At 46.1% G+C, this 25676-nt stretch overlaps 1 protein-coding gene and 1 non-coding gene across 7 annotated transcripts in view; one reads left to right on the top strand and one right to left on the bottom strand.

Annotated features, from left to right (window-relative positions):
- Positions 1-25676, bottom strand: part of LOC135255761 (zinc finger protein 536-like) — a 169706-nt gene that overhangs the window by 21054 nt on the left and 122976 nt on the right. For 5 of the 6 annotated variants that reach the window (XM_064337336.1, XM_064337334.1, XM_064337333.1 and 2 more), the window contains 2 exons: positions 24740-24883; positions 18062-19726 (listed from right to left, as the gene is read on the bottom strand). In XM_064337336.1, coding sequence (XP_064193406.1) covers positions 18062-19726; positions 24740-24883 — 1809 coding nt within the window. Of the gene's footprint in view, positions 1-10105; positions 10241-18061; positions 19727-24739; positions 24884-25676 lie in introns of all 6 variants that reach the window. The other variant, XM_064337337.1, reaches the window with a different exon arrangement.
- Positions 13931-14002, top strand: trnae-cuc (transfer RNA glutamic acid (anticodon CUC)). Its single transcript has one exon. It is a non-coding gene; the product is annotated as a tRNA-Glu (tRNA).

Below are 25676 nucleotides of genomic sequence, written 5' to 3' on the forward strand. Positions count from 1 at the left end.
CCACCTGAAATGCTAAGCATGCGCATAGAAACAGCTGTTTATGCTAAAATTAAAATCTTAGAAAAGCTAGAGATAATCTGGCCTTTTTGTTTATCAACAGGTATTTACAGGTATTGATTGTGAGGACGGCAGCAGTTGACATGGGGCACAGCAGCCATCGTCCAGGTAAATCCACACACAGAGAATCACCCCCACTGGACTGCATTAAGACACCTGAACCAGAAACTTCTGTGGAAGATGTGCAGATCAGCCTGCAAGTTTCACAGAGACAGTGAGCCGCACAGACCGAACCCTCATGTAGTTTATAATCTCTTAAAGGGGGGCGACATAGCTCAGGAGGTAAGAGCGGTTGTCTGGCAGTCGGAGGGTTGCCGGTTCGATCCCACCACCCTGGGCGTGTCGAAATGTCCCTGAGCAAGTCGCCTAACCCCTAATTGCTCCCAACAGGCTGATTGGTATCTTGCATGGCAGCCTTTCACCACTGGCGTGTGAATGGGTGAATGAGAGGCATCAATTGTAAAATGCTTTGGATAAAAGTGCCGTATAAATGCAGTCCACTTTTACCATTTTAAAGAAGCAGATTAAGGTTTAACACCAGGAGTGGAACCGGGAGCACAGGAGCCATATGCTATGTGCGGAGAGAAAAGTCGCAGGTTTGAATAAGGACAAAAAACGCTTTAACCTTTAATCCGGGAATCCTCCTCAACCTGCTCTCCAGTATTTTCGTGTGATTAACAAGTCTGCCGGTTTAGAGGAGGATCACCCAGCTGCAGATGGTTCACTTTTTTTTTGCAGATGTTTTTTTTTTTTTTTTTTTACAAAACCTTCCCTAATGCGCCGGTGTTGCCGTAACAACCTCGCCGCATCTCACGTGGAATTTTTAATTGGAACGACGCGGCGTCGAGGCGAAACAGATTCCCAAATTTTGCCATTGATAAAAAATGATTAAAGATAAGCCAGTCTTTTTTTTTTTTAAGAATGAAAAGATTTCACCACATACCACCAGCACTCATGCTGTTCCTTTCTCGATACGCACAACCGCAATTCAGTAACTGGATATACCGTATATGAGGAATCCACGTAGATTTAGAGTAAAAGGTGAAGGTTTTGGGTTTTTTAGGATTTGGTTACAGCTAGTACCTGCTGAATTAAGCATTTCACTGTACCAGAGAAAAGCAGGTCCCATAAACAATCCCATAACATTCCTAAAACATTCCCATAGCATTACCATAACATTCCCATGACATTCCCATAACATTCCCACAACGCTGAGACCCACATTCAGCTTTCCCATGGAACTGGAAGTGAGTGAATAAACACACTGCACGGCTGTATTAAATGGCCTTGCCCTCGCGGCGTGCGCTCTTACACACACACACACACACACACACACACAGGGCCTCACAGACGCGAGGCTGAGGCCCAGGTGTGCCCGCCCCGCTCTTAAGAGGGGCGCCATTAGCTTAGCCCAAACTGGAGGAGCCCGACCTCTCTGTCACCCCGCGCTTCAGAACGGAGCCCGTGCGCCCCGTTCCGTTAAACAAGAAAACGGATTTTCTCCTAAGTGTATGTGCAATTACGAACGCACACCTGTGGCTCCTGCCGTCTCCGATAAAAGAGAGAGAGAGAGAGAGAGGGAAAGATAGAGAGAGAGAGACAGAGAGAGAGAGGGGGGAGGAAGCGATAGACAGAGAGAGAGAGACAGAGAGAGAGAGAGAGAGAGAGGGAAAGATAGAGAGAGAGAGAGAGAGAGAGAGACAGAGAGAGGCAGAGAGAGAGAGGGAGGACAAAGAGAGAGAGGGGGAGGGAGAGATACAGAAAGAGAGAGGGAAAGATAGACAGAGAGAGTCAGAGAGAGAAAGAGAGGTTTTATATAATTGATCTGTTGCAGCAACACAGGAACACATTACATTTTTCCTGGTAGTACTGCTAATTTTAATGTCAAACTGGCAGCGACAGACAGCGATTTTGCTACAAGGGTGGTCTCCGTTTAAAACCAGCACGTTATTTAACAAAAAATAAAGATGTTTAACTATAACCTGACTGTCACTCTCAGTGCACTAATGTTCATATATTAAGATTTATAATTACATGGGGGATTATGCTAAAATCAGCAGCTGCGTGTTGATTTTTAAACAGGTGCACAAAAAAGTATCATAAATGGCTTTTATGAGAGGCAAAAAATTTTAACAAACATCTCAGAAAACTATGGGGAACTGCAAAGCAGTACAGGCAGATATTATGGGATGCATTTGTAACAGGGCAGTCTGCAGACTACGAGAGCTACAGTTTCTATGCATTTTCTGCAAACACTCTCTGGTCTTTCCACTTCAAAGGGATACAACCTGCTGCACAAGTGTCTGCTGCACATACAACTTTAGAAGGGCCTGGCATCCACTCTAGCAAGCTCATATTTAACACAAAATTAAGATTAGACTTACATTTTAGCTGTCTCAAGTCATATCCTTCATGAAATGGAGACTGATGTACAAATACCAGGATTAAAACAGGTGCCTTCAATTAAAAATGCCACAGGGCATGCCTGAATGATATATTACACTTGTTATAGTTAATCTACTTCCTGGTTAAAATACACTCAAAATGTGAATGTGAGGCGCAAAAGACTAACTACAGAAATAAAATCGCATAAAATTATTTATTTTTTTTAAACATCAAACAGCACTGCCAGACAAAGGAAATGGCCTATTACTGCAGAAAAAAATGATCTTTGCTCTCACTCCAAAAATGACTCATTGTGCTGTAATATTTTGCCTTTGACACAGACCATAATTTTCCTCTGAAAGATTGTAACACAATATTTCTGCATCCGTTCTTTTTTCTTTTTTTTTAGGCACTGATAATTCTTCTGTAGCCTAATAACTTCAACAGAGACCTCGAAAGACCATCTAAGGCAACACAGCAGGAGGAGAGATTCAATCTCACCACTCTGGAGCTTGTCCTGAACTCTGACCTCTGAATGCAAACAACTCATTTAGTTCAATTCTCACTGTTGAGTTGATGTATGAGTGACCTGGTGGCATGGAGTAATGAAATATGTTGATTAATAATAAAGGTATCAGCACAGCTTCAATCCAAATCTCAAAAATGGAACAGTAATCAGTGATGAGACTGAGATAGCAACACTAAAGCGCATTTCGGTTAGATTGCACCTGCCTGTCTCTCCTGCTTCGCTGGTCCTTTGAACTGGTGTAAACGTGTCATTGTCTAGCTTTTTTTTTTAAACAAAAAAATTTGGATCCAGTATAAAAAATAGATATATTTTAGATAAATATTTTGTAGTAATATTTAATAAATAAATAAATACATTTGAGGCATCTCTGTGGCAATGACACACATTCAATTCAGAAGAGTGGTCTGGCTGTAAATATAACAGGCAGCTGTTTAATCCTGTTATAAACATAGTTTGTTTGTTCTTTTACCCTACATGATAGACGAGTATTAGATGTTCTGTAAATGAGAGGAACGAATATGAACGCGATGAATATAAGAGGCCTGACGATGTTCGACGAAATGGCGGATAAACTCACATTTTTTTGTTTAAAAAAAGAAGAAAAAAAAGAGGTTTCCCGCTTTCATAAACGGCTCGGCGCAGTCTGTTCGCGTCGCAGCTATCTATTAAGTTACATATGCGCTAATATTTAATAGCGCGTGAATATTTCAAAGCTTCGGAAGGAACGGGAAAGGGATCAAGTTGTGTTTGTATATGTTTGCCTAGCTGCTATCCGTCGCGTTTTTAATGTCAGACGCGAGTACGTTTCCCCCAGAAGCTTACAGTGAAGACGATAGTCATCTGTTTCCATCCTGCCATTTAATCACCTGCTTCTAACGCAAGGATTTTAAATGCAAATGAAGCACACATACCAAGGTATTATAATACAGGAGAATAAACACTTTTGAAGTCAACTTTTAAAGTAAAAAAAATCTTTCTTTTAAATTTTTTTTTTTATCAGGAAAGCAAATTCATTTTCGGTGAAAGGGTAGTGCCCAACAGATTTTTTTTTCCTTCCAGGATGAAATTGCATAATTCTAACGGATTTTTATAAACGCATTAAGTTAATAATTAATTTTAGAAACCATTGCCTAATCCATTTTTTTTCTTCTTTGAATGTGAATGTTCAGGCAGTTTGTCTCAAATAATTTTTGTCCAGTGTTTTAACAAACAGAAGCAACAAGTTATAGAAGAACGTATTATCACCATTTTAAAAACACGTTGATATGGCTGAAAATGCTTGTGCATTATGGTTATCACACAGTAGGCCTAGTCAATGCAAAGCTAACCACATATACTGTATAGTCACAATGTTAATTCCAATTTTAATTCATGCTAATGGAAATTAGACCTACTTTTCCTTCAATAACCTCTGTGTTGCAGAAGCAGCTATAGTGAGAGTGAGAGTCTTAATTCTTCAGCTCATGCAGGTTATTATTAGTATCATTCTTCTTCATCTTCGTCTTCTTCTTCTTATGATTATTATTATTATTATTATTATTATTATTATTATGTGAATTGTGGTTGACCTGTTACTGGCAGGTTTCAGGTTTTTTGACTCCTAAGGCCTTCCCTCCAAGACTAAAATAACACGCTGAAGGACATTTAGTTCTCGACTGTCGGAGGTGTATCTCTAGACTGGTTCATCACCATCACCAATCACCATCATCATCATCATTACCCTCCTCCTCCTTCTTATCGTCATGCTGTAGCTTGTTGTCCTGCCTCCCGGATTGACATTACTCCCTGACCTAGCCTATGCCTAGTGTGTGAACTGGACTTAATGTGTTCATGGCTACGAATAACTGTTACAGAATGAGTATTGTACCTTATTTGAACCCGTGTTTTGTAGTTGTTCCAATGACCTTCGGTATGCACTTATTGTACGTCGCTTTGGATAAAACGCGTCTGCCAAATAAATGTAAATGTAATGTAATCACCATCATTATCATCATCCCAAGACCATAATCACATTTTGATAACCAGTGAAAAGCAGATCACCAGTAAGCCACAGCAGCCAGCACAGCCTCTGTCTGTAATTCCCCCCCTTCCCCTCCCCCCCCCCCCAAAAAAACAATCGACGCGCCTCGAAAAAACTTTGTCGTAAGACCGCAAAAAAACTTGTTTGTTGATTAATTCACGACTCGGCTCGGCGTCTCCAGCTAACGAGCAGTTTTTCACATTTAAATCGGAGGCAGGAAACGTGTGGGACGGCGAGGCTCGTTAGCGTTCGCCGCGCCGCGCGCCGCCGCCGCCGCCGCTACCTCGCTAAACCCGCCGCACACCTCGCGGTTTTACCGCGCGCGTCGCCGCAGCCCTAATGCGCTAGAGACGCCGCCGAGGAGCCGGCAGAGGAGCCCTCCTTGAGGTGTCTGTCACTTCTGGGGTGGGGGGGGGGCAGGGGGGGAAGGGGGGTACAAAGGGGAACCGTCGCCAAAAAAAAAACAAAAAACGATGCGCCGCGATCGCGAACATCCCACAGTCTCGTCAACAAAAGCAGGCATGGGTCCCCGAAAGGTGTTACCTAACCACACTGTCAAAAGCGATGACACCCCCCCGCCCATCACCCCCCCCCCCCCCCCCCCCATCTCCGGTGACTCATAATGAATTTGAACATTTTATGATGGAGGGGGGGGGGGGAGGAAGGGGCTGGGAGGGGAGATCCCATGCTCTCGACAAAAACAAGAGACAACACAAATGTAAGAGGAACACTGTACACAAGGTAGCAGGTTTCTAGGAGGTCAGAGGAACGTTGAACAGTCCCGCGATTGTACGCACGCGTGAGTGTGTGTATGTGTTGTTTTTTTTTGGTCAAAGTGGACGCTATTGCTGGAGTTCATTGTCATGTTTGCATATTTTTCTTCTCACACAATAAAAAAAAAATATTTTGTGGAACAAATTACTATTAAAACAACACTGCCAACCAGGGGTGCTGTAAGGAATGGGGGGGGGGCGGGGAGGGGGGTGACAGAATGATTCCCAGCGCCCTCTGACAGACTGACAGGGACCCTCAAAACAATATTAGAACACAGGATTCTCTTGGGATATGAGATATTTAAAGGGGGCCCAAAATTCCCCCCAGTCTCCTGTTCTCATGGAAACCCAGCCCTGCCAATACGACGGCATCGGCGCTGTCCCACAGAAATAAACGGACATGGCTTGGACGACAGGAGTGGAACGGGAAATAAATAAATAAGTACATAAATAAAGAAATAAATAAACCTGGCTCCCATCTGATGACCAGCTTTGCCATTACAGGATCCTCCTTTGTGCCAAGTGCTAAAATGGAGGAAACGCAACTCAAAACAGAAGGAAATCCAAGCTTTCCAAGCTCCTTCAATCACGGACTGTTAAAAGGAACCGTCTGTGCTCAGAGGGGACAGTCTAGCTCGCTCGCTCACAGCTGTTTACTTGATAATACATTTTAAATGCCACCAAAATAAACAGAAACGCGGCGGACGTAAAAAAAAAAAAGAAAAGAAAAAAAGAAGAAGAAATGATGTGGCGCTCGTCCGCGAAGCTCTTTGCACAGTTGGCGGACAGATGATGCGGCCATCTTGAGATCGTTTGTCATCCGTCTGCTGGCGCTGACCTCGCGACAAACAGGAAGACGGATTCGATAGCGTCTCTCTGGAAACGGGCCGCCGTTGTTTTCCGCGTAGCGAAAGCGCCGTTTCGCCCGCCATCCGTCCATCCGCGCAGCGCGCCAGAGCGTACGCGCGCCCAAAACGCACGAGAGGGCGTCGCGTGAAAGTGCGCCCAGTCCGGGGTTCAGCCAATCAGAGGCTGGGGCTGGAGCGGAGAACGTGTGTGTGTGTGTTGCATGCAGATCGGCAGGGTTTCATGATGGTAGAGGAGATTTGTGTGTGTGTGCGTGTTTGCATGTGTGTATATGTGTGTGAGAGTGTGTGTGTTAGTGTGTGCATGAGTGTGTGTGTGTGTGCACGTGCATGTGTGTGCGCACGTGTGTGTATGGTGTGCGTGCGTGTGTGCGTGGGTGCTTGTGTAGGTGTGTGTGTGTATGTGTGTGTCTGTGTGTATGTATGTATACATGTGTGTGTGTAAGTGTGTGTGTATGTATGTACGTGTGTGCGTGGGCATCTCTGAGTGTCTGTGTGTGTGTGTGTGTGTGCCTGTGTGTGTGTGGGAGGGTATCTGTGAGTGTCTGTGTGTGAGTGTGTGTGTGTGTGTGTGTGTGTGTGTATGTGTGTGTGAGGGTGCATGTGTATGTGTGTGTGTGTGTTAATTTCCCTTTCTCCACTCCATTCAAAAGTGCTATTGTGCACAGCAATAAGCCGTCATATTATTCTGTGTTTGAAAGCTTAGAGGAAGCATTTTTCACAGTCGTGTTGCCTGTTCTGTCACATGTTAATCTGCGGTTTAATCCCTCAACGTTCTCCCTGCATAGCCTCGTAAAAACTAGAGACCTTAAAGTGCCTTTATATTCTGGAAACTGGCGCGTGCATGAAAGGGATTATTTTACAGGAATTTTTATCTGATGAATTGTGCGCAAAATTCAACTTCCGCAAGAGAACTGTACTTCCGGAACAGGTAATTCAACAGTAGATTAGATTTCTTTAGGAAGGGGAAATGTATCTTGTTATTACAGGGACATCGAGTCTGTTGGTGTGTTTTTTTCAAGCTTTATGATGCTAATACAGGCAGCAACATCCCCTGATGCATATTCAAATGTTCTACATACAAGGGTATTGGAAAAGCTCAACTTTTCCCAATTTAGAGCATGCATTACATTGCGTAACGAATATATGCCCTGGTTAATAAATAGACAGGTAAATAAATAGCTGTAGCTTGATTATAAAATATCCTGCCTGCCTGACTAGCATCGTCTTGCTAATTATTTCCATGTTCTATTTGTTCTGAAAAGGAATGCTTTAAAATCATTGACCCCAAGGCACAAGCTCACGTTGACTATACATGGGCTGTGTCTCAAAAATAAAAGAAAATAAAAAGTATGAGAAAAAGTCTTTCTCTGTCTCGTGATACAGAGAAAAGTTTCCTTCAGATTAGAGTTCATTGGAAGTTTCATTTTTAAAAAAAAGAGTACACACTTATGTGGAATATTTTCTTGAACAAGCATGCGTGCATGCGCGAGTGTGCATGTGTGTTTGCTTTCCTGGTTTTAATTAAATCTCACCAGGACTCCTTTGAAAGGGCCAATCAGATCGGCGTATCAAAATTGGCTTCGGCTGGATTAAAGACAAGAACGAAATGGTCCAAGAAAGTGGCAAAACAACGTTCGACAACAAGCTCGGCTGACGGATTAGTCCCGGCAAAAGACGCGATAATTGCCGTGTTCCGAGGTGACTTTGAAATCTGGCCGAAGCATTCAGGACTCTCTCAACCCCGCGAGGCTCTGAGAGAGTCCGATTTATTCAAACATAAATGGGGGGCAGTGTATTTGTGAGGAAGGAGAAGGATCAAAACCCCGTTATTGGATTTGTCAGAACAAAAGCCCTACTGTTACACGCGGGGTCGAAGCCGCGCGGCTACTGTATCTCTCAAAACGAATATGTAACCGTACCTGTTTTGAAAAGGGCCGATTCATATTTCTGCGAGCGCATGAGAAAGCCGCTCCCGTCATCTCTCGAACCCCGGGGGGGAACTCGAGCCCGCTTCCGAAACGAGCCAGCGCTGGGGACCGCGGCCTTTGTGACGAGGGCCCGCGTTTTGAAAAAGGACGACACGTTAAATTCCGTAACAATGTAAAAAAAAAAAAAAACGTTCTCGGCTCTCTGACATCACAATGGGGCCGATTGTGTTTTGTGGTCACCGTGACGACTCAGAGGCCGCTCTGTGTGTGACTCGGCGGACGAGGGCGGCAGTGAATGAAAAGTGGGTTATGCAGTTACAGTGTGTGATCAACTCGGTTATTAATCAGATTAAAATGGATTCCCTCTGCTTCCTGTTTTAACGGGGCCACGGGTAGGTCAAGAATACCAATGAGCCGAGCGAGAGATGGGGAAATACCGAGATGTATAAAAAAACTCACAGAGAAGATAGAAAAGCAGAACTTTTCTGAATTTAGAGTATGATTGCTGCATTGCGTGATGAATATGCTCTTGTTAATAATTAAGTAAAAAAAAAATAGAAAAAAGGTAGAAACAGAAAAAAGAGATAGAGAAAAGAAAAATGTCTCACTGAGAGAGACGAATGACAGAGAGAGATTAAAAAATATTTTTGAGAAAAAAATTTCATTATTCAGGTATGGGTCTGTACTTTTATTTTATTTTATTGCAGTGGAAATCGCGGAATTTTTCTAAGTAAACTGGAGAGCGTAAAAAATCTGTCTTTGAATGAAGCAAAAAAGCATCTCCCTATCCGTTCTGTTTATTCCTCCGCATTCTCACACAGGTAACCTCTCTAATCCCGATGAAATCACAGTAATTACAGTAACCGCCTCCCCCCCCCCCCCACACTGTATCCCCCCAAAGAACAAAGCACCGCTCAGAAAGAGCTCGATGGGATTTACACACAACAGCGCCAAGGCGCCCGTCGTTTGTTTCCAATTTCTTCGGCGGATTTAAATCCCTTCTTCCAACCGCGAACGGCGAGCAAGATTCTGGACTCAAATTTTAGTCGTCACTTATATGATCGTCCCTGTCTGCTGTTTTATACTTAGTAAGAAATGACATAAAAGTTCAATGATTCAATATAAGTGATAGCTGAGTAAGGGTATTGGTCAGAATTGTATTCGCGCACCAGTTTGTAGACCGATTAATTTGCCTCTCAAACGATACAGGTGTCAGAGGTGTTTTCGCAGACAATGAGTCACACAAACACACACGCACACACACACACAAACACACACACACATCTACTTTACCCTCATAAACTCCTGCATGCACCAGACAAAAACTGTGTTAATTTTTTATCGAAACCATCACCACATAATTCCCCATTGATTTAGATGTTTTTTTTTTTTAAAAGACAAAACCTGACATTGTGTCTTTAGTGATGATGCATGTCAGTCCTCACAGCCCAGTGCCCGAGACTCGTTCTCATTGAGAGCTACGGCAACCCCGGCAGCGTAAAAATGTGGTTGTCATGGCTGCGTGCACTGTGCATGTGGCATACCTTTACGCTCGTGGGAAGTGTTATTCTACCACTACAGTCCCCCCGGGGCCGGCTCCTCGCATCCCAGAATGCCTCGGGACGACGAGAGCCCTCCGCGCGCGAGGAATCTCGCTAACCGTCCGCCTCGCGGCTCCGCTGGGGAGGACAGAGTAAAAGCGTTAAAAAATAACAAAGTAAAAGCGTTAAAAAATAACAAAGTAAAAGCGTTAAAATAGCAAAGTAAAAGCGTTAAAATAGCAGGCGCAGAGGCAGCGTTGCTCTCCGTCCAAACGTTAGGTTCGGGAGCCAAGGAAACGCTTTAACTTCTACGCGGCGAGGCTGTCGTGTCGAGCGCGCAGTACGTTGCTGTGGAAGACCCGAGCGTGGTCTGAGGAGAGGCCGTCCACCCCGCAGGACTGCCTGTACCTCAGAGGCCTCTCACAGGACACTTCCTGCGGCTGACATGAATAGAAATATTGTTTTCCGCATTCATTCATCCCAACCGATACTCATCCTTCCCTTTCAATGGTGAAGCGACCCAAGCATCTGCTGTATCCTCACTAAATTATGGGCACAAATGGGTAGACTGGAGAGAGGGAGAGAGTGAGGGGGAGAGAGAGAGAGAGAGAGAGAGAGAGAGAGAGGAGAAAAAGAGGGAAAGAGTGAGAGAGAGACAGAGAGGGGGGGAGAGAAAGACAGAAACAGAAAGTCTGTAAAACAAGCAATTATTTTAAGGCTGAAAGGGGAAGAAAGAGAGAGAGAGAGAGAGAGGAAAAAAAGAATAGTTTTAATGCTTTTTTTCGCGACAGAGGAGCTGATATGGGGAAATTAGCAGGGGGAAAATATTTTTAGAGATGGCACAGCTGCGGTGGGAGCGCAACAGGTCCCATTCAGCGGGTCTGACGACAGCTAATGTGTTTAATTGCTCTCTGACAATAGAATTTGCGCCGGCGAGAGACAAGGCGCGAACCCTCCTCCTCCTCCTCCTCCTCCTCCTCCTCCTCCTCCACTGCCGTTGAAGCTGAAGCGGCAACCCCGCACCTGTGAAACGCGGTGCTGGGTTCTGCTCAGAACCTCGCCACACCTCGCACCCCCCCTGCCTCCCCCCCCACCCCCCACCCCCCCGAAACCCGCCCGCCGCACGCTGCACACGACGAAAGAGTCCTGCCAACGCCGTCTGACGCCTCGGGGGGGTGGGGGGGTGGGGTTGGTGGGTGGGGAGGGGGGGGGTAAAATAAATAAATGTTCAAATTTTGAGACGTCTTGACTTGGCAGAGCAGATGTGGGGGGAGGGGAGGGGAGGGGAGGGGGGAAGCTTGGGAGTGACAGGGAAGACAGGGCAGGATGGAATGAGACAGGTTGGGAAGGGACGGAAAGGAACAGGATTGAATGGAATCGGGCGGAATTTAATTGGGATGGAATTGAATGGGTTTGAATGGAATCAGATAGAATGAGATGGAATGGAACAGGATGTTGCTGCAAAGACACACTTTAGTTGGGAAGATGCAATAATTTGTCCTGAATTTGGGCTAAATGAAAATGTTACTATAACACTGCATGGAGGTAAAACTTCCTTTTTGTCTTTATGCACCATTTTCCTTTAATTACAGCAATGACACAGCTTATGACACCGCATGCACTGCGTGATGACTAAGGCTCGGAGATTGGGCCTGTTTGTGTGCAGATGAAACAGAATAATAAATAAACAGGCGTAGTCCTGCATCCCAGCACCTTCAGTGCAAGGATAACATGACCCTCACATTCAGCTGCAGGGTTCCCCCACACTACAGATCCAACAAAGTATTAAAAATAATCAACAGCTCCATCCAGATATACTGTGTGTGTGTATATATATTAACATAGAGGACTAGTTAAAAAAAGTTTGGAGAAAATAAATAAATAAATAAACAAGCAAACACCTGGTTGTTTAGAAAAAAACCCGCGCATCTGTCGTCTTTCTCACTCTTTTGTTTGTCTGTGATCTCATTTGTTTTGTGAACAGGCAGGCTGTGACACCGTGAGACACTGCAGGTACAATGAAAGTGTGTGTCTGTGTATGTGTGCGTGTGTATGTGGGTGTGTGTGGGTGGGTGGGTGAGTGTGTGTGTGAGTGTGCGTCTGTGTGTGCATGTGTGTGTGTGTGTGTGTTGGGGGAGTTTCCAATAGAAACACTGTTTCAGTAGAAAACCAGAAGGCTCTGGAGAAAGGGAAAAGCACCTTGTGCACGACTACAAATATCCCCCCACCCCCCCACCCCCCACCCCCCCCAACCCAGCCCCCCATCTGCGGGCTCCCCTCAGCCTGGTCTAGGCACCATATGTTTATAATTATCATAAAAGCTTTGAAGAACCTGTTCAGGGAGGAGGCGTGCACACACACACACACACACACACACACCACCACACCACACACACACACCACACACACACACACACACGCACCACGCTCACACACACACACACACACAACACACGCACACGCACACACACACACACGCACACACACACACACACACACACACTCACACACACACACACACACACACACACACTCTCTCACACACACACACACACACACACTCACACACACACACACACACACACACACACACACACACACACACACACACACACACCGCTGACTCGTTCTTTTTAGCAGAGGAAGAGGAGGTTTAAGCTGCGTGGGGCCGACAGGCTCGAGGCTGCGCCAGCTCCGCTCCGCTCTTGACCCCTGCGAGTCTGGGTTCAAGTCCCACACAAGGAGGTTGGACTTCAAACCCTCTCCTGCTCTGACAAGGGTAATTGGCCACCGGTGAAACAAATACTACAAGAGCTTACGAGACAGCCCCCCCCACCCCCTGCCCCACCCCCCACCCCACCCCACAAAAAAAAGAAAAAAGAAAAGTGGAACGTAAGACTCCCAGAAGCCCCGATCAGCAGGCTAACGCTGTTGGAGAGTGTTTCGACTGTACCGGGTCTAAACCACAGCAGGCAGGCTTGAATAAATTTGCGTTTTTTTTTTTTTTTGGTTTTTTTTTTTGTGGCTGACACAGCCGATCCTGCGTTCGATGTTCCATCAGAGGCATCTGTGCTCGTCGCGGCAGGGTGCTCACCGCGCGGTTTGGGGAGGACCAAGGGGCCGCGCGGAAACAGGGGGGTGTTCCTGTTTCCCCTCCAACTTTCAGTAAGAATGAAGACAAGCAAGGGCAGTTCCTCCGCACTTCCATCAGGTGGCGGTATGCTCAGTGAAATGACGGCACGCCAAGGAGGACAGGAGCGCATTCGTCAGTTTTTTTTTTTTTTTTTTTTGCTCATGTCCCAGCCTGACCCTCCCAAAAAAAAAACCGCCAACATCAAACGCCATTTCCATTGCATTCTGAGCGTAAACATTTTTTTTTCCCACCTCCGTGCGTTCTGTTCGCGCTGTCTTCCCAGAATGCCATTGTTCTCCGCCTTCAGAGAAACTGGCCCCTCTTTGGCTCTCTCCCTCACTGATATTCCTGCTGAACACAGTGCCAGGCCCCAAAAAACGAATTCCGTCCACGCCCTCGGAATGTTGGGGCTTGGTGTCAAATGTTCGACAGCAGAGGTTTGGGACATGGGGGGGGGGGGGATTTGACCTCAGGCGTTCTGACTGGTCGCTGCTCTTTCAACCACCCCGCTTTACTTCCCAGAATGCAAAGCGGGCCTGGCACATGCCGGTGACGTTAGCGCATAGCGCATACTTTCAAGCCCCCGGCATTTTTTCCCCACACAGGCCCGCTTTGCATTCAGTGCTAATGTTGCCAGCCCTAGTAGTCAGGGAGTCACGGAGAGTGGACTGGCCTACCGTAGCCCACTTGCTCAGTCCCTGGTGGTCTAGTGGTTAGGATTCGGCGCTCTCACCGCCGCGGCCCGGGTTCGATTCCCGGTCAGGGAACGTGTTTTGGAAAATACTGTGTAAGTCGCTCTGGATAAGAGCATCTGCTAAATGCCTGTAATGTAATGTGATAATCTAGCAGCAGAGTGGTCCGACCTACCGCAGCTCACATTGTAACTGCACAGTGGACTGACCTACCGTAGCTTACATTCTTCAGAGTGGACTGACCTACTGTAGCTCACATTCTTACTGTGGAGTGGACTGGCCAACTGTAGCTTACATTCTTCAGAGTGGACTGACCTACTGTAGCTTACATTCTTCAGAGTGGACTGACCTACTGTAGCTTACATTCTTCAGAGTGGACTGACCTACTGTAGCTTACATTCTTCAGAGTGGACTGACCTACTGTAGCTCACATTCTTACTGTGGACTGGCCTACTGCAGCTCACATTCTTCAGAGTGGACTGACCTACTGTAGCTCACATTCTTCAGAGTGGACTGGCCAACTGCAGCTTACATTCTTACTGCAGAGTGGACTGACCTACTGTAGCTCACATTCTTTAGAGTGGACTGACTTACTGTGACTTACACAACTTTTTTTTATTTCTTTTTTTTTTACCAGTTATACAGCTGGATATATACGTACTGAAGCAATGCAGGTTAAGTTCCTTGCTCAAGGGTACAACGGCCCTACTGAGGAACAGAACCCATGACCTTTGGGTTACAAGATATTAATACACTGCTTTATACTACAAATATACAACACCCATTATACTGCACTGTCGATTTCCACTTGTTCCTGACAATAGTTGAACAATGGAACGTCCTTACCTATCCTAGAGGCCAGGTTTGGTCTGAGCACAGTCCTGTTTAATTTCTTATCCATGGTGTTCCGTCTGATTCAAATTGAACCTTTTTAAACTTAAAACAGGAACGACACCTTTGAGTGACTAAACCAGTGTAATTTTTTCATTGCTTCTATTTGCTGTTCATCATCTGTATTTGCTTTATGTCTTTTTGCCCATACAGCTTCTTTGAATATAATCAGATAAAGACAAAAAATAATTGAGTGTCAGTTCAAAACAATAAATATCAATGATCTACTGCATGAAATCCTTGTTTCATTTTAATTCACTGATAGAAATTTCACAGATAAACATGATTTATGCCTCCCATGCCTTCATTACAGTGGATTTCGTTATATAAATCACATCTTTATCACAAATGAATGACACTTTCATTGATAAATGTGATCCAGCAGAGTTAAATGGCAACCATTAACCATATATATTGTTCATATTTGTTTGGAATCGAGATAAAGATAATATATATTGAATAATTTTTTTTTGCATAGATTTTTATTCATGCATTGCTTTAAAATTCCAATAATGTTCTGTGCGTGTGTGTGACCCGGGCTAACGGTTTCTGAGGTGCTAATAAGTAAACAGAACTCGAGGGTTAAGTTAAGGCGTCTGAATTAGCCTCTCGGTCTCAAAGGCTACGCGCTCCCTTTCTAGCACACTCCAGTGCCTACCGGGTCTCCCTTCCAGAGGCCTCTGATTAGCCTAGCGCCGTCGCGGTGCCTCAAACGTGCGGACCCAGCGTACCAGTACACACCCCCCCCCCCCCCCCCCCGCCCCTGCCCCCCCACCCCCTCCTAATGAAGAAAGCCACTTTAAAACTAGCGCAGCCCCAACCTTCCCCGGCCCAGTCGCCCCCTTAATCCAGAGGCGGGTTCTTCAGCGTTAATGATTTGCGCTCTATTTGCACATGCAAGCTAATGCAGAACCTCTTCAGATTAATTGCACGTTGCCGACTCTCTGGACCCCCTGGCCCCGTCGCTCCGGCCTGCTCATGAGGAGATGTGTTCGGAACTGAGTCCTCTAGGTGATCGTTGTGCAAAGATGGTGGTAGAATCGGGGGGGGGGGGGGTAGAGAGCTGAATTTTGGGGAAGACTCACTGCTTTCTCTGATTCCATGTTTTTGAAGAACAGCCTCATGGGGCTTCTTACTCTGTACGTCAAATTTTCTCCATTCATCTGAGCCTCGCATGGTTTTTAAGCGGATGACATCGCTCATATCTACATCCACCTAGAGCCTTTCCAGCCTGCCACATGAATCTGATTTTTCTTTTGAGGTGTTTTGCAATGTGCTCATTGCCCTCATTGTCGCCTTTATGAACTCAGGAACTCACTTCAGTTACTTAGCTTAGCTTATTCACAACTGATTGTGCTTTGAGAGAGGGAGAGAGAGAGGGAGGGAGAGAGAGAAAATGAAAATGAAAAACTAGCTTGTACTGTAGTTTGACAGGTAAAGAGTTTTTTGTGTTTTCTCTGTGTGTGTCGGTGTGTGTGTGTGTGTGTGTGTATACTGTAGTCCAGCTGGTGTCTTTTGACCTTTGTTTTGTTGCTGTTGTCAAGGGGATGTAAAATGAGACATGGTGCTAGAGGGCCCAGTGCAGAACGCTGGAGTTCAAAGGTCGAAGGTCATCTGAGGTGAAGTGCGCTGGCTTCAAGAGCTGTAGCTGCACACGGCCAGCGCAACAAACCTAGCGTCCTCGGCACGCCCGACACCAATCACTAACATTAACACTCACTGCCAACCACCTGAGTGGTAATGGCAGGTAATGTTACAAAACGGCATCCTTACAACACGTTTAACATCTTATCAGAGGACAGTGTAAACAGGCCCCTCCCACTGTAAATGCCTCTGTTATGTTTCCCAGTCCTGACTGGGGATCGGAGAGCTTGCCAAAACACCGTGCACACCGGCCAAACATCACATCAGGAAAATACAGAGACATGCATCAAGGGTACGATTTAAAACGCCTTGTTTAAATGAGGGGAGAACACAAAGCAAACCTTCTGAGGGTTTTGGAGGAGGATTAAAGTGGTGGTCATGTTCTTTGAGATGAATGATGGTTCAAAAAATGTGAACATGCAACAGGTCCCACTGAAGTAAAATGCATTGTCCCCAGCATAATGTTCAAAAGCTGCATTAATAGGTAACTGAAAAATGTAAAAGTAAAAAAAAAAAAAGCACACTGCCATCTCAACAATTTCCCTGCTCTTATTTCCGTGTTTTTTTTTTGTTTGTTTTGTCTAATTTAATTAGCAGTTTCGCAGTGTATAGCTTTCCTTGTTACTTGGAACACCATTAATTACTATTAGCTTTTGACCTTTTTTTAGCAACTGAATCATCAATATTACAAAAATGGAAACACAAGTTCATTAAATCTTAAATTTATGCCGCTGACACACACATCTGACACCTTAGGTTGTAGGACACACACAAACTGAATCAAGCACACACAAGGACGCACTGACACACACATACCCGCTAACACACACACATTTTTCTGAGCAAAATCATTATGAAACAACGTTTGAAAGATAAAACAAAACTACACCGTTGAACACATTTAATTTAATTGAAGACCACTTGAATATCCCACTGGAATAACTATACTAATTATATCATAAGTACAACAAAGACTCCAAAATTGACTAAATAAAGATAACAGTAGAACCTAGTTCAGATTAATTTTTTTTTTTTAAATGGCTCACTCAAACCTTTTTCAAGATTCTGGAAACACGATGGCCATATCTTGCAGGACTATACTGTTTTTTTTAATTGGGTTAATGGCAGGATACAGGTATGTGTATGTGCAGGTTATGAGGTATGGGGAAGTGTGTGTGTATGTGCAGGTTATGAGGTATGGGGAAGTGTGTGTGTGTGTTTGTGCAGGTGATGGGGTGTGGGGAAGTGTGTGTGTGTGTGTGTTTGTGCAGGTGATGGGGTATGGGAAAGTGTGTGTGTGTTTGTGCAGGTGATGGGGTATGGGGAAGTGTGTGTGTGTGTGTGTGTGTGTGTGTGTGTGTGTTTGTGCAGGTGATGGGGTATGGGAAAGTGTGTGTGTGTGTGTGTGTGTGTTTGTGCAGGTGACGGGGTATGGGAAAGTGTGTTTGTGCAGGTGATGGGGTACAGCAGGGGGTTATGGGGTACAGCAGGGGGTTATGGGGTACAGCAGGGGTTATGGGAGACGGTGTTCACAGAGTGCGGTACAGTAGGGGGTTATGGGAGACGGAGTTCACAGAGCGGCGGGCGGTGCCGACTCACCGGCTGAGTCGGTCCTCTTGGCGGCTCCGGGGCTGCCCGCGCCGTCTCCCAGCCCGTTGAACGCCGCGAGGTTCTCCGCGCTGTAGGCCCTCAGGACGGACAGCGAGTTCAGCGGGCGCTCGGGGGGCGAGTGGAGGTCGGGCCCCTGCCACCGCGTCTCCGCGAGCGGGGGGGAACGGCGGGACGCGGCGGGGGACGACCGCTCGGAGTCCTCGGCCGAACTGCTCCGCGCCCGCGTCTCCTTCCCGCCGTTGTCACGGTCCCTGTCGCCATCCCGGTCTTCGTCCTCCTCTGTCTCCATCTCCTCCTCCTCCTCCTCCTCCTCCTCCTCCTCTTCCTCCTCCCGGTCAGATTCTGGCCTCTTGCCGACGGGCTCTGCCGCCTCGGCGTCCTCCTCCTCCTCCGCCTGGTCCTCCTCAGACTCCTCCATGACGTCTCCCTTAGTGGGCGCCTCCGCGGGGTCCGCTCCCCTTCCGCTCTCGTCCGCCGTCCCCCGGCCAGGTGGGTCGAAGGGCCACGCCTGCACCTCGGAGGACTCCGGGCGCTCGTTCCCAAACCGCCGGGGGCCGGGCGCGCCCGCCGGAGCCTCAGGCAAGCCCGGCGGATTCAGGAAGTTACCCTCAAATTCTGCCGAACTGGCAGCGTCTGCGGGGTCGGGCCAGGACGGGCTCCCAGCCTCCTCTGCCGCCTCCTTGCCTGCCTCCCGCCGGACCGTCGCATTCGTTTGAGCAATCGGCTGAAAGGACGGCCCCGCGCCTCCACGCCGAAGCACGGCGGAGGTCAAGGAGGCTTTGCCGGAGGAGGACGCCTCCCACGGGTGGTCCCAGAGGGACCCTTTCTCGTCCGGGACGCCGCCCTCTTTGCGTTTGCCCCGGCCCAGGTGGTTGGCGTCCAGGTGCAGGGCCATGACCTCCACCGAGGGGGTGGCGAAGGGGCAGAAGAGGCAGCCGTGCCAGGCCACGTCGTCCCGCAGGGTGACGGAGGAGCCCGGCAGGAGGCCGGAGTCGGGCCTGTAGGACAGATCCAGAGGCTCGTACTGCGACCGCAGGGACTTGCTTTTGGGAGGCTTGGCGTCGGCCGCCGTCGCCGCCGCCTCCTCCTCCCCGTTCTCCCCCGACCGGCCGCCGGACTCCCGCCGCCTCTCCCTGGCCTCCTTGTCCCTCTTCATGGAGTTGAGGGTGAAGCCGTCCATGAAGGCCTGCAGGGAGCTCTGGAAGTTGACCCCGTTGCCCGCCATGCCCTGGTAGACCCGGCTCAGGTCCGGGAAGCCGGCCGGGCCGCCGTCCAGGGCCCCCTCGCGGACCCTCACGCCCTCCGAAGCGTTTTCGGAGGCGGGGTGGCCGTGGTGCTCCCTGTCCAGTTCCAGGTCCCGGTCCCGGGGGGACAGCACCCCCAGCGGGCCCCAGTGGTGAGGGTGCAGCTGGGCCCCTCTCAGGTCCACACCACCGGACACGCCCTTAATCACCCCGTGCAGGACGTCCGGCCGGAGGAAGGCCCCGCTCTTGCTGCCGGGGTGCTCCTCCTGGGGGTGCGAGGAGGAGGAGGAGGAGGAGGAGGGGCCCCCGTTGTTGTGCCGCTCCCGATGGTGGCGTTCCAGGTGGTACTTCAGCGAGGCCGACTGCGTGCCCGCGTAGTCGCAGTGCGGGCACCTGTAGGGCTTCTCACCTGCCAGGAGCGACAGAGACAGAGGGAGAGCAGCGGAGCTCCCGTTAAACGAGGGTTAGCACGTTAGCACGATCTCACACTCACTGCCAAAGGAAGAGCAAAACAATGACTCAAAAACTTCATTCCAATTTTTCGGTTTTAGCACAGCTTGAAGAGCTGGGTTATCTCTCACGTCAACAAAGGACATTTTGTTTGCCATGCGGCTGCGGATAATGCCTTCAATGAAAAGGAAAACTGATATCATCTCATCGCGCGTCCGCGAAACGCTGGTCAGCTTTCGGCCTCGTTCACTCGGAGACCCAGCGCTCTGACCTCTCGAACGTTTTCTATTTGCAGTTCATCGCGGTCGACACAAATCACATTAAAGTGTCCCCCTGTATAATGGAACTACTGTTGCTCCAAATACGCTGGAATGAAGCTTTAAAATACAGGATTAAAAATACAGAAAACGCAACTACCCAAAGTTTACCATTATTTCTTCACTGTAGTCTGTGCATAACCACGTAACAATTTCAGTTCCTGTAAATGTCAACCAAGTCCGTTATCAGAATAATGCATATTATAACATCCCAATCAACTGGAATTCTAAAGAAAAAAAGGAAATGAAAGTGTAATATTTCAAATAGGAAATTTTGTGATAAGAAAATGCAGTTAAGAACAGTATACGCTAACATAAACACATTCTGCTGGCAGTAGTGGCGCGCTTAAAATTAAAACCACCATGACAATCAATATGCAAAAAAATATAATGGAAAAAATGCTGGCTTGATTTTGAAATATGATAAAGATCCCAGAATGCTCGGGTGCGAGCTTTGCCTGGGGTAGAAAATGAAAGGGGGGTTGTCAAGTATTGTGTACATATAGCCATAAAATGTGTTTAGATTATGCACATGGAACCCATTTTTAAACTAAAAAAAAAATGTTGCACTGTTAAGCAGGACAGAGCTGAATGATTTAAGTCTTCTCTGTGCAGTAAATAATGGGTATAATTAACAAATAGCATAGTGCTGAAGTCATTTATCATTATTCTGAGGGCATCCTTCCAGAAAAAATAGATTCACAGATCTGCAGGCCTGCTGTGAGTTTCCTGACGAAAGCTCTATAAATACAAATTTTGATCAAATAGAAATGGCAGCCGAACCAGGAAAGAGGCACTCGTTTTAAATAAGGCTGCATTTTTTTTTTTGGCGTTAGCATTTTAGATAAAACTGCACAGAACGAGCTTTCCTCCGTGCCGGATAATTAAATAAGGAATCATCCGTGATGCGAGCAATAATTTCTGATTCCTTTAATTGGACGTTGAATGATATGTAGGACTGCAGTCGTGTTTTAAAAAAAAACAAACATTTGTACATCATACAGATAAATGTATGTGTGTGCGAGTGTGTATGTGTGTGCGTGTGTGAGTGTGAGTGTGTGTGACTGTGTGTGTGTGTGTGTGTGTGTGCATGCTTGCGGTTGTGTGTGTGTGTGTGTGTGTGTGTGGGTGTGTGAGTATGTGTGACTAAGCAGAGGCACAATCATTTTTTTTTATTATTATAAGTTGTTTTGAGAGCATCGTCAATCAATTGAATGAATAAAAAGGAACAAAGTCTAATGGGGCATGATGTTTGCATCAGAAAAATATGCGCCAAATATTTATACAGAAGGCATGAAGAACAATCCAAGCGCAGAGTTGCGTGACATTTTCAAAATACCCTTTGAATTTTAAGTATTTATTATGAAACTCGTTTTTTTTTTTTTTTTTTAAGTTCCTTTTTTTTTCGATGATTACACACAGGCCATTTCATGGTTCCATTTTAAAGGGGCTGAGTTGAGTTGAGACACCTTCATCTGGTTTTGTGCAATTTGTTACAGCGGCGCAGAAAATCTCTGGGAGTAAACAGTGCAGCTGCGCAGCGCGGCGCATCTAAGAGCTAACGCCGCGGACGTGACGCACTTTGTTGACTCCCCATATGGCTTCGCATAATCAAGGAAGACAATATGTAAACCATCAGGAATCGGGAGACAGGAGAGGAGGCTGGCAGTGTTTTACGTTTATTTTCCAGTTTCGTAGCTCGGCTGAAAAAACTCGGCTCGCGGAAAAGTGAATTTTTGCTCGAAAGGGAACTCGGCAAACTGTGCAGATTATTGCCGTTTACATTAATGCACTCAAGTTTTTCTTTCAGCTTTGTTAAAATAACTTCACTATAGTACCATCATTACTTTTACATTGCAATGATACATTATTATCATTACTACTACTATTACTACTCATAGCAGTAAGAGTAGTAGTAGTAGTAATAATAATAATAATGGTAAATGGACTGCATTATATAGCGCTTTTATCCAAGCGCTTAAATTGATGCCTCTCATCGCCAGAGCAGTTAGGGGTTAGTGTCTTGCTCAAGTACACTTCAACATGCCCAGGCGGGGTTTTGAACCGGCAACCCTCCGACTGCCAGACAATCGGTCTTACCTCCTGAGCTATGTCGCCCATAATAATAATAATAATAATAATAATAATAATAATAATAATAATAATAATAATAATAATAATAATAATAATAATAACATTAATAATAATAATATTAATAATAATAATAATAATAATAATACATTAAGTATGCTTTAGTTCCTATATGTGTCTAACTGGGCATGGTGAGTATGCTCTTTCAGATAAATTTCCATAATAATGCATACATATGCTAAAGAGTAAAACACCTTTGTACTGTACATATTGCAGCAGCCAGAAGGGGACTATACAGTATGTGTCTCTAATTGCTGTCATTGAAGCTTCAATTCATTATGCGGCTTTTCCATTAAAATGTGAGCATTCATTTGTATAATGAAATATCACCCACTGCAGTCTTCATTAACTGAGTATTACACTGTACACTATACATTGTTAGCTGCCTAAGAAACTGCACTTAATTTTCACTAATGGATAGTGTCCCACTCGGAGTTTGAGGGGAAATTAATGCGGCAATATTAGCTCCTTAACTTATGAAGAAACCGTTAAATGTTAGAAAGGTATTAATCTGTCGTTTTATCTTAAAATATGAACTGGCTTTAGAATCTCTTTTTTTCCAAAATCAGAATTTTTTCACTGTGGAATGCAGGACACTTTTAATTTATTCTAACATTCCGTTCTCACACAAAAACGAGTACACGCAGATGATATCTTTCTTCAGCTTCAGCTTTTGTTTGTTAGAAATTTGAATGCCTGTAGTTAACCCCACGCTGTTCATGTTATCATTCCATCTGATTTTTTCTTTATTCTTAATAGCAAGTTTGAGTCACAGGTAGAAGAGAGAGAGAGAGAGAGAGAGAGATAGATAGATATATAGAGAGCACCTGAGAGAGAGAGTGAGAGAGGGAGAGCGCAAGCGAGAGAGAGAAAGTGAGAGAGAGAGAGAGCGCGCAGGCGAGCGTGAGCGAGAGAGAGCGAGACAGCGTGAGAGAGAGAGAAAGAGAATGAGAGCAGTGGTTCTGTAAAGGACTTTTTGTTGTTTTTCTGTACTTTCTGTGGAGAGCAGACTCCTGTGATGCGCTTACACTTTTAATTCCCTCTCAGAGCCAAGGCGCGTGCTTTTTACTCTGAGGCAATTTGGGTGGTCTTCTTTTTAAACTCTGAGAGAACCAGCATAGGTTTCCCAGCTACAAAAGACATCCGCGTTCACTCCTGTGAACGCAAAATGTTTCTGCCTCTTTTACGCCCCCCCGTTCTCAAAATACTTTGTCTGTTCAAAGCATGGAATACCGTTTAAAAAAAACAAAACCTGTGGGCAGCTATTTAATCTTTCTTTTGGAGAACTCGCAGAGAGGCAATGGCTGATTAATACTGTTGTTCTAAGAGGCGATTAAAAAGTCCCAGTACGGTACGTGCTTCGTCTTCATGAAACCTCGCTCTGAAACGCAAGCTGTGAGAGAGACGAAAACATGAAGGCCCCCCCTTTAACGCGAGTTCATCCCGCACGAAACTGACCGCAGTTTTACTGCCACACATGACCTCTTGGTAGAATGTGTTTGCGAAGCAGATGGAACCGATACCGGGCTACTTACTTCTCTCTACGTTTTTAGGGATCTTACATACAGTCTTAAGCTTGTTTATTGGTTGTAGATATCGTAGATGTTTGCTGAACATTAATGGTTCGCATCTGGTTGCTCTACACGAGCTAGTTCCTAAGACTTTAGTCAAAGGCACTTCTTCCTCAGGCTGGATATGAGGTATTTTCACTAAAAACAGGCTGTATGTGAAGTTTATTTTAACTGAATACTTCTCAGGTTCACAGTAAAATGTCCCACGTTAATTCAACACTAAAATCGTTAATTCAGCTCATAACAGATTTTAATTTGGTACCACATTCCACAGTGTCAATGTCATCATATCTCTTTTAAACACCATCACTTGAGAGTTATAGTTAGCTCTCCAAGCCAAAGACCCAGGTGCCAGGCTAAGAGAGCCTGCCATATTCTTGCCTTGCCACTAGAGGGAGAAGTCACCTCCCATGACACATTTGTGTGTTTAAGTCAAAATACACACCATTTCCATTGCTGGGTGTTCGTTTTAGGATCCAAATATCCCATTGGACACCCCTATTACACCCAGTAGACTCTCTGTACTGTACAGAATGCCAGTGTCTGATAGAAGTGTAAGCCCCATGGAAAAGCCCCCCCACCCCCCACTATAAAGAAGTGACACCATTGATAAAATATGTGAGTAATCAATTTGATAACCTACAATGGATTTTTATGACCCCGGTCCCAAAAACCGAGATATTATATAATGCAGATAATTCTTTATGCTTTGGAAAATTGACCCCAATCACAAAAACCTAGATTACAATACATGTGTCATTTTTCCATTGGGTGGGGGGGGGGGACTTTTCTATACTAGAAAAATGACCCAGGGTCAGTGTTAATTCATCTGCACCAGTGTTAATTCAACTCTGAACAGATAGCATTAGGTCCCACTCTAACCGTAACACTGGACTGGGTTTTACTGTGTGGTGTAAACGAGGCGCGGCATACCTGTGTGTATCCGCAGGTGGACCTTCAGGTGGTGGGTGGTTCGGAAGGCCTTTCCGCAGTAGGGGCAGTCCTTGGAGCCTAACCCCTGGGCCCTGTCCCTGTGCGGCTGGACCCCCCCGAGCTTCCCCACCTCGTCTCCGGCATCTAGAACCACACACACACACACACACACACAGATAGACAGACACAGACACACACACACACAGACAGACAGAGAGACAGACAGACAGACAGACAGACAGAGAGACAGACAGACAGGCAGAGAGACAGAAGGAGTCGTCAATGTCACAGTTAATTCCGCACAAAACCAAACTCCTCAGGGTTGCCGTGCAACTACTTTTTTCCGCCGCCTTTTTTTTTTTACGTGACACAATGCTGATGGTTCAGAAGCTGCCCCGGTTTCTTTTTGATGTTGTTATTTTAGGTTCCTGCATGCCCCCCCCACCCCCCCCACACCCCCTTATGGCCTCATAGGGGCGACATAGCTCAGGAGGTAAGAGCGGTTGTCTGGCAGTCGGAGGGTTGCCGGTTCGATCCCCCACCCTGGGCATGTCGAAGTGTCCCTGAGCAAGACACCTAACCCCTAATTGCTCTGGTGAATGCGAGGCATCAATTGTAAAGCGCTTTGGATAAAAGTGCTATATAAATGCAGTCCATTTACCATTTACTCATATGAAGTGTTCCTTTTCTGTGTCTTAAACAAGACAAGACAAGAAGAGAGGCCAGTTTGGCTGGAGTGGCTCTGTGTGGCTCAGTCTGCAACATGACCTCTAAACGCAACCCTACGGACCTAGCCTCAGAAAGCTCTCGGCTAACGGGAGCTAACAATCCTCGAGAGCTGAAACGGTCACCCCCTTTTTTTATGCGAAAGCTTTTTTGAGAAATGCAGGCTCGGCTAGTTTCATTATGATAGTCAGCATTCAGCGCACATGAAGCT

This window comes from Anguilla rostrata, chromosome 5, assembly GCF_018555375.3.
Source record: "Anguilla rostrata isolate EN2019 chromosome 5, ASM1855537v3, whole genome shotgun sequence".
Lineage (NCBI taxonomy): Eukaryota > Metazoa > Chordata > Actinopteri > Anguilliformes > Anguillidae > Anguilla > Anguilla rostrata.